At 34.5% G+C, this 9,778-nt stretch overlaps 1 protein-coding gene across 10 annotated transcripts in view; it reads right to left on the bottom strand.

The window, feature by feature from the left end:
* Nucleotides 1–712: 712 nt before the first annotated feature.
* The window catches only part of Cadps2 (calcium dependent secretion activator 2), a 595,026-nt gene continuing 585,960 nt past the window's right edge, over nt 713–9,778 (bottom strand). For 7 of the 10 annotated variants that reach the window (XM_017797102.1, XM_008828867.1, XM_017797105.1 and 4 more), the window contains 2 exons: nt 8,073–8,177; nt 779–1,665 (listed from right to left, as the gene is read on the bottom strand). In XM_017797102.1, coding sequence (XP_017652591.1) covers nt 1,492–1,665; nt 8,073–8,177 — 279 coding nt within the window. In that variant the 3' untranslated portion in view covers nt 779–1,491. Of the gene's footprint in view, nt 1,666–8,072; nt 8,178–9,778 lie in introns of all 10 variants that reach the window. The other 3 variants (XM_008828871.3, XM_017797104.1, XM_017797106.1) reach the window with 2 other exon arrangements.

The raw sequence follows: 9,778 nt of genomic DNA, 5'->3' as shown, positions 1-9,778 counted from the left end.
GTTGGGCCCAAATATTGCTTTCTAACAACTGTGGGTAAAATAGATTTTTGTGAACTTGTCTGAATACCCTAATCACCATTTATGATCTTACAGAAGAACAAGTTTGGAGGTTCAAGGCATTTCTGAAGGTTTAGCACATAACTGTTCATAAACTCATGGGTACTTTCATTAATTTAACATTAACTTAAGAACTGATTGTCAATATAGGAAGGTGCAGATGGTATTCAACTACAGTGCCAGCTACTCAGGAGGCTGAGGAAAGGAGGATCATGGGAGTCCTGGAGTTCCAGACTGCCCAAAAGTGTGCTTATGAATGAGTGCAGTAGCATATGCCAGTATATTTTTGGGAAAAAATATTCAGAGAAATTATAAAGTATAACATTATCTTTCAAAATCTTATCAAGAAAACATTGAGGGGAAAAAAGGAAACATTGGGGTGGGGGTTATTGCTAGCTGTGTCAGTTGCTAGTTAATATTAATATCCTTGCTAATATTACTAGTTATTGATATGCTATTAGCTAATAATATGCAGTATTTGAGTGGGTGGGTAGTTAACATTTAATTTGCTATGAATATGTGCCACTGTAATAGCTCTTTCAGCAAATCTGTGGACCCATGAGGTATAAAACACAATGTTTATAACGTTTGCTTATTTGCTTGAAAACAGCAAATAAAACAAGAAAACCAAAAATGTAGAGCCAGAGTTGAGATGTTTGAAATACTGTGAATATCTTTTACTACATTTAATCTATACAAGTCTAATGAATACAGAGGTTGCTGTGATCAAATGGATTTTTATTGCCGGCAAGCTGTTACACTTAGAAGTAGGAGAATATGGTATGTTGATGGAAACACACCTGGAGATTTTGTACACATGAAAAAATATTCAGAAAGGAACAGAACATAAGCCTGTGGATAAGATAGTCTATATTTGGGTATGGTATCCCATTAAGCCCAGGATTACATAGGCAAACCAAACCAGAATAATGAAAACAGAGGCTAAAATTTTATACACATCACAACACTGGCAAATTAACCACAGAAAACAAACTTTGTACATAAATTATAAACAGAGATACACACCATTTTGACAGAGGTACAACAGAGTTGATGGTGACCAGGAGTGGCTTCTTTTCACAATGTTGTGTTATGGGAAATGTATCTCATTTGACCCACAGGACATTATTTTGATATAACTACAGAAAAATGTCAAATCTTCTAAACAAACAAAGAAAACGAGAGAGAGAGAGAGAGAGAGAGAGAGAGAAGTTCATGTTCTAATCACAAGCAGAGCCAATTTTAGGTCAAGAAATACGAATGAGATGATAATGACTTTCTTCCAAAAAATACTCAGCACTTCCCCCTTTATCTCCAAATCCACTATAAAGAAATACAAGCATTTTTATTTGGTCAAGACAATAAGTATAGTTACAAGGACAAAGTACACAGAGCAATGTCAAGGTCCTTCTTCCTTTTCTGGAGTGTGTGTTATTAGCCCTCCTCTTCTTCATCACTGTCTTTCATGGTGATGCCTTGAAGTCCTCCTCCTTCTGAAACAGAGGCTGTGGCTTCCTCTACGGTTAACCGTCTGTGCAGAGTATCATATGTCTTACTGTTCAGTGTGCCTTCCAACACACCCTGTAACCGGAAATCCCTATAGGTTTTCTGGGAGAAGAAGAGAGACTTTGCTTTGATAAGTTAGACTGTGTGCATATATATATATATATATATATATATGTCATATATACAGACATAAGTATATGTACTCAATTGGCATTTCAGGAATCATCTGGAAGAAAAAATCCATTAATGGATTCCAACTGTGGCTGCCCATGTCAATCATCTTGTTAGTGAAATTCTGGGGAGAAAATGGAATGAGTGACTTTGGGCAGTGCTACTTAACACTATAATCCTTATGAATAGGTCAAAATGCTGTGACTACCAGATGATAAATTCCCCTTTCCAAAACATTACTGATTACACAGAATCTAGTACTGAATAATCTGCAACAAAGGTAATATGATATGTACTTATGTACATTTATTGCTAAGAAGGAATTCTTAGTTTTTCAATATTAGAAACTTTTTTAGTAGTGAAAAATAAACTTAATTATACAATATATATATTAGTGGGGAGCATGTTTTTGAGGAAAATATTAAAGTAAAGATGTTCACATTTTAAGTATTCATGAATTATAAAATATATTTACTTGTGCTATTGGGAAAATTTTATGTATCTAAATGTCTACAAGAATTTTACCATTTTTCTTTGAAATTCTCTTAGAATTGGAAGTGCCAAATTCTGGCAAAATTTTCCACAGTTAGGATAATAAGATGAACATTTACAATATTTGATAAAATGATAAACAATAATCTGTATTTTTAGTTGTAATTTACACATCATATATAAAATAGAATTTCATGTTATTTTTTCTGTAGTGATTCTTTGAGAAAATTTAAAATTACATTTATCTATTTATTTGCTTAGTGTGTGTGCTTTGGGCTGGGGGAAGATACGTGCCACAGTGTGGAGGTAGGAGGACAACTTGAGTCAGTTCTCTTTTTCAACCTTGTGGGTCTTGGGGATTGAACTCAGGTTGTCAGTCTTGATGGCAAGTGCCTTTCCCTACTGAGCTATCTCACTGGCCCATCTATAGCAATTCTTAAAACAAAACAAAAATTTTCTGTGGGATTTAAAATGTGTAATAATAAAGTTACACTCAAATTTACTTTAAAGTGTGATCTTTTTGCATATTTTCCATGACTAAAGAAGATTAATATTATTAGTAGTATTGATTTCAGTTGAAGAGAAAACAATAAACCCAGTTATTTAGATGGAAAACCAAGAACTCATGAAGATATGCTGTTCTGTGGAGTCACTTAGAGGACAGTTTTAATGATAAGTGTCTTTCACAATTCTGCTACTTGTTAGATTTAGATTATGAAGCTGGAAGACTTCAATGGACTGTGTAATGTGCCAGCAGATGCCAATACGCCATTGTTCTAAATGATTTCTGGTAGCTATTTTTATTTTTATACTTAACAGATATTTAAAAAAGGCAAATGAGGGATATTGAATCTCATCGTCCAATATCATAACCCCAGTGGCTGGAAATTAAGAGAAATCTTGTTTTGTTGAATACAAATCTTATTTTGTTGAATACAGCAGATTTGTTCAAAACTCTTCTATCAGAACATTCAGAAAATATCAGAACATTTAAATATTTGAACTAAAGGCACTTCTCACATAAGTTAGGAAGTGAATCTTAATCCCCTCATTTAACACACCTGGCCTCTACTACTGACAGTTTTCTAAGAATTAGAGCCATTCATTGCAAAGTGGTGGGAGAACTGTGGTTGTCTCAGTTTACCTGCCTGTCCTCTTTCACCTGACTGTGCCCATGGTATTACTTCAAGTTTCAGAAGAAATACAGAAATGTTAAGGTAGAGGAGGATGTAATTTTTTCCATTTATCACTTGATGTAACTAAAAATCATTTTCAAAGAGTCCACCAATGTCTATAAATAACCTGAACTCTGAGAAATGCTGCATAGTATTAGGGGATCAGTGTCTCCACACAGGTATGATTTATATTCAGAAAGCATTTTGTCTTAGATGACCAAATCTATTTTCACTTAAATTTCAATTGCTTATTTTAAGGTACATATAATCTACCACTCTCATATTCTCTGAGTTGAATAAACTTATTATGATGTGATCATAGCTTATTCTGATTCCTAAGTTGTTATGACTAAGGTGGCACTGCTTTATGGTACCAAAACTCATAATTCATATTAGAACCAGGGAAGTGAACATGAAAAGGAAATTCTGTCCAGAAAATGTGGTATTTGGCTGGAGAGATGGTTCCGTGTCACGAGAACATACTGCTTTTGCAGAGGACCCCAGTACTCTCATAGCAGGTCACAACCATTTACAACACCAGTTCCATGGGATCTGATGCCCTCTTTTGATCTTTACACATTTGTGTTGCACACAAACTCATGCAAACACACACACACACACACACACACACACACACGAAACAAAATAATACTACAAGCATTTGTATTAAAGCCTGTTATAGCCTTTTCAGTTCGATTAAAATTATATTAAGAACACAAAATATTCACCTATAAATGATGTATCCCCTATATAGTAGTGTGCCATGGACAATTATTTACCGAGTTTGTAAATTTGCCTTTCTGTTTTTATTAGAATGACTTTCTTTAGACACTGTAATTATCAGTAAGTGAGCCATGACAGACTAAAATTGTGGATTTGCAGTCCCAACAGCTTTCTAATTTATATACAATTAAGACCACTTCCTTATCTATTAGCAAGTAATAACTAGTGAGGTGAGGTAGAGTGCTGACATCCTTGCAATCACTAATTCTTAAAATATTAAAATATTACCAGCACTTGGACATTTCAGGCTGCCACAATGGCTTGGCTGGCTCTTCTTTATGACAAACGCCTGTCACAGTCTGCTGCTCACTTACATTCTTTGCTCAGAGCAAAAGCAGCAGCTGAATTATGTTAACTGCTTTAAGATGCTTAATGGCCACTAGGGAGAACACAAATTCAATATCCATTTTGATTTTTGGAGGATTCCACTTCCCCCTTTATCAAATACATCATCCTGATGTCAAACTTTCACAAATAATTTCATAGACCTCAATTTCTTATATCAGTTTTACTAGGACTTTAAGAAAAAAAAATGAATGAAATCAATTCGTGTGTGCTTTTCTAGGACAAAGTTGACTGTCATACAGTTTCCCAGTCTCTCTGGGCCTAAAAGACTGACAAAGCCTATTGGTAGTAATAATAAGAACTAGAGCTGAGTGGCTTGACTCCAGGGTAGAATTCAGAGATCTGCTGTAACATGCAGGTCAAATCCAAATGATCTGGCTAGAAGTAAAGTCTACTTAATGGCCTCAATTCTACATATGTATGATTTAATATCTTTTTACAAATTCATTGGAAAATCATCATTATGAGTAAATTATATGGATTCTAAAGAACTGACGAATCTATGTATGCAATTGGCTTATTTTATTTATACCCAAAGTAGGAGAAAACAATTAAAATGATAAATTATTAATTCACCCTGGTTTTCATTGTGGAGATAATGATTTTAATTATTAGCTAGAACCTTATGACGAGTAAATGTATAAGTCAAGAAACTATTGTGTGAGCTTGGGGACAAGTTTGTAGAAAGGTAAACATGAGCTAGGCCTGAAGGCACAGGCCTGTTATTTCTGATACTTAGGGTTGCCTAAGATAGGATGATTGAAAGTTCAAGACCTGGCCAGGTGACAAAGTGAGTCCAAGATTACCCTGAGCAGCTTACCAAGACAGTGTCTCAAAATAAAAATACAAATAGAAACTGGCAATTTACCTAAGTACTAGAGTGTTTTCCTAGCATTCATGAGCTCTTAAATTCAATCTCCAGTATAGAAAGCAGAAAAATGTTTTAAAAAGCTAAGCATGTAAAGTCACACATTTATGAAATCTAATTCATATTTACCAGACTTGACTATTGTCAGTCATAAATGGAGATCTAAATATGAGATAAAAGTGATTGGACTTGAGTACACTAAAAATGTCACAGTATAATTTATAGTTATTAATTGTTCTTTTATGTTAAAATATTCACTGGTAGCCAGGTGTGGTGGCACAGGCTTTTAATCCCTGCACTCAGGAGGAAGAGGCATGTGGATCTCTATGAGATCGAAGCCAACCTGCTCCACATAGTGAGTTTCAGGTCTCAATAACAAAAACCAACTAAAACAAACAAACAAACAAACAAACAAAAATCAAAAAAATTCACTGGTGAGAACATGAGATTTATTCTCTCAGCATATTTTATGTCTATGTCATTAACTGTAATTCTATTGTACACTTGAATTACATTCAATTTTTATCAACTACATTTCAATAAAAGTGAGAACGGTACATGGTCATTAATTGTAAAGATGGATGAAGATAAGAAAAGGAGTAATTTTCAGGGTCTGGAGAGATGGCTCAGCAGTTAAGAGCACTGACTGCTCCTCCAGATGAGCCTGGTTTGATTCCCAGAACCTACATGGCAGCTACTAACCATCCTTAACTCCAGTTCTAGGGGAATCTGAAACCTTCTTCTGACCTCCACGGCACTGCACGACATGGGTGCATTTACTGACATGCAGGCAATACACTCATACACATAAAATAAAAATAAGAAAAAAAGGAGAAATTTTGAATAAACAAATGATGGGCCAGTAAAAAATTGAACATTTTAATTTGAAAAACAAAGAGTTCAGTCATCTATCAAGTAATTGTTGGCTGAATATATAACTTCTGACATCCTGAACAAGGCAAATATGAGCTTGAAAATATGGTTGCTGGTGAAGACAGCCAGCTGACCCGAGGTGAATAACAGTATAAACTGCAACCTTAACAGATACATGTGTGCAGAAGGTAAATAGAGTTTCCTCATTGTCTTCTATGCCAAAGAAACTTCACTTGAAAGCTAAGTCACGTGTACAGAAGTAAGGAAGAGCAGCGGAGACGTACGCCAAAGCTGGAGGCATCATGGTGGGCATTCAGCTTCTTTGTAAAACAAATATTATCTGCTAAGAGTATTTTGGATTAAAGATATTTTGTTTATTAAATGTAATGTTTAGCTAGAGTACCAAAATGTCATAGGTGGTTACTGATCATCATCATTATTATAACGACATAGCTTTGTTTCTATATTCCAACAGAATTTCCCATTTCTGATTTTGGAATAGCATTCAGTTTGTGGTTCTAACTTGTGGTAACTTGTATATCTATAACAAAAAATAATTTGTATTTGAATTAGACTGCATTAACCAAGAGAATGATGGAAATATTTTAAGGTGATTAGGAATTTCTTTTTAAAAAATATTTATTGTTTTTATTTTATGTGTATGAGTAAGTGCAATGCCTTCGGAGGTCAGAAGAGGGTGTCGCATCCTGTGAAACTAGAGGTATGGATGGTTGTTATCTGCCATGTAGGTGCTGGGAATTGAGCCCAGGTCCTCCTCAACAGCAGCCAGTGTTCTTAACTGCTGAGTCATCTCTCTAGCCCCTAGAAATTTCTTTTAAGGATATAACATGGCAGTTATTCACAAACTTGGGCATGTATTAGAATCCTCTGGAAGCTTGTTAATCTCTAGATTGTTGGGTCTTCCCATTCATTCCTGATTCCACAGGTCTGGGCTGTTATCCAAGAATGTGCAGTTCTGAAAAATCCGTAGGTAATGCTGATTGTGCTAGATCAGAATGACACATGGAGAACCTCTGTGTGATTACACACGTATAACTTAATGCATATGTATCTCATCATGTGTACATATACATAAGCACCACTAATAAATGGCACAAAACAAATTAAAGGACTTCTGTTTAAAATAGTTGATTCTCAACAGTTTATTTTCAGCCACAAAAACAAAGTTTTATCCAATTTTAAGAAAAGTTAAACTTGAGGTAAATTTGTGCTTCCACTAAAATTTGCAAAATGAAAAAGGATGTTCAAATGAAAATTTAAAGCCTCTATTCATTAAAGGTAATATACAGGATACTATCTTTTCTTTTGAAGAAAAAAAGTTAAAATGTTTTGTTGAATGTGTATGACATCTGTGTTAACAGCTTTGGATGGTCTCTGCCACTCCAACTGGCTCTCTTTTACATCTAAGAAATAAGAAGAGGCATACTTCCAAAAGAATCCAGGCAGTTACAATGTGTAATGTTTTTTAAACCAGGGCATAGTGAAATATCAGATTTTCCCCATTCTATTGGCAAATGCAGTTCAAAAGCCCTCACAACTGACATATGATTCCAATAAATATGAAGTAATACATTATGAGCATGCACTCAATTCTTAAGAAAATGAATGCAAAACTGTGGATCTGACACATTCAGGTCATTGTGTTCTGGGACTTATGCGCACAGTCTAACACTGTGAGTTTTTATACCCACGACTCAGTTACAGCAACCATTTTTTCTTTTTTTTGCCATTATTCTTTATAGCTTGCTGGGGCAATTCACATTTAAACATGTTTTGCTTACCTTCACGATCTTGATGAGTGTCTTCAGTTGGTAAATATGAAGCTGCAGGTCTAGTCTATCAGCCAACCACACACAAATGACTTTCATGGAATTGCTGTACCATTGCTGGAAAGAGGGATGGAGGCAGAGGGGAGGAGAACAAAAAAGGAAACAACCTCTGCAGTATTCATTTAACAGATTCGGTAATGAGAGGGTAATGAAACACTCTGAAATGACCACAGATCAGCACTTGAAGTCAATAATGCTATAATTTCCTGGTAACAGAATTGTATGTTTTGCTAGCAAATCTGCTAAGTTGACCCAGACTATTCTTTACATGAATTAGCATTGCAGTCTTTAGCTGTAACATATTCACGGTGTTTTTGCACTTTGCAGCCTAGTGGCCTGCTTTGTAATTTGTAAGTAAAAATGGGTACTAAATACATATTATGGGATTGAATGGATGACCAAGCAGCAAGGGGGAAACATAGGTAAATTATTTTCAAAGGGAAATTTCCTATTAGTCTTCCTATCATGTAAAAATCAGACAGATGTGTTAGAACATAAATCACGTTGTCATTGCCTAGAAATAACATTTGGAAGGATGGCAAACAGTACCCACAGCTTACTGAACATCAATCCCCGACCATGCTTTTGTCTATATCAGTTCTTAAATAATTGCCAAGCTGTTTAAAAACCACTGACAATCAAGATTTATTGAGATTACAGGAAAGAGCCTTATGAAGATAAAGATGGAATCCTTGTATCTAGTAAGAATCACAAAACAGATGTCAATCACCCAGATTATGAAAGGAAAAGACTTGCTTCACTTCATAAGTGCTACTAGAAGCTTCATCAGCTTTGTTTATTACTACTCTATTGAGGGGAAAAAACAAATTTTTTTCTGAAGTAATTTCCTGCTCTTGCATAATACAATGTATGTATGAGAAGAAAAAATATTAAGAATTTTTGTTCCCTATTCTAAAAAAGGCACCTGGTATTGATTATGACATGTAAGAGATTAGGTGATTATATGGCAGAGCCAGATCTTGATTGGGTGGTAACAAAGCTGTTACTTATTGAGATACAGAGAAATATTCACATCCATTTTTCACTTGCAAAATGACAAAAGTTTTTTGAAAGAGAAGGGGTTTTATGCCCTGCTTTTATATACAAACAAAGTGACAGGCTATATATGTGCCTATTTTTAGCTATTAAAAATTATGTATTAAAAAATCTTAAATACTTTTTCTCCATATAACAAAACAGTAAAATTTAGCTTCTAAGAAATCTTAAGTGATGCAAGTATAAAATTCACCCAGACTTGAATGTACTGACTTTGCAATACAATTTAGTATAATAAGAAATGGCATTTTAAGTACAAGGCAAAAATAAGTTGGTTTCATACTTCAGGTATTTGTATTGTTTGCTACTCTATTGAGCATGCATGCAAAAATGTGATAAGAAAATTAAAATGAATTTATTTACTAAATGTGACCAATCAAACATATTCCTGGAAATGCCAAGTTTTAAATTCCAGAGTAAATTGAGATAGTCATTATTTCTTCCTAATGAGTATGTTGTCAGTGTCCATGACATGTCAAAATATAAAAAGTCTTATAAAATGAGATACCTGTACTTGTAAATTTTACAAAATAAATTATTAGTGAACTCCATACTTCAATTGGCATGTTAAATCTCAAAACCTTTATAGATGTATACTAACT

This window comes from Nannospalax galili, unplaced genomic scaffold, assembly GCF_000622305.1.
Source record: "Nannospalax galili isolate Female #2095 unplaced genomic scaffold, S.galili_v1.0 scaffold413, whole genome shotgun sequence".
In the NCBI taxonomy this organism is placed as follows: Eukaryota; Metazoa; Chordata; class Mammalia; order Rodentia; family Spalacidae; genus Nannospalax; species Nannospalax galili.
Note: the sequence above shows the minus strand (reverse complement) of the source record. Positions and strands in the feature narration are given on the sequence as shown.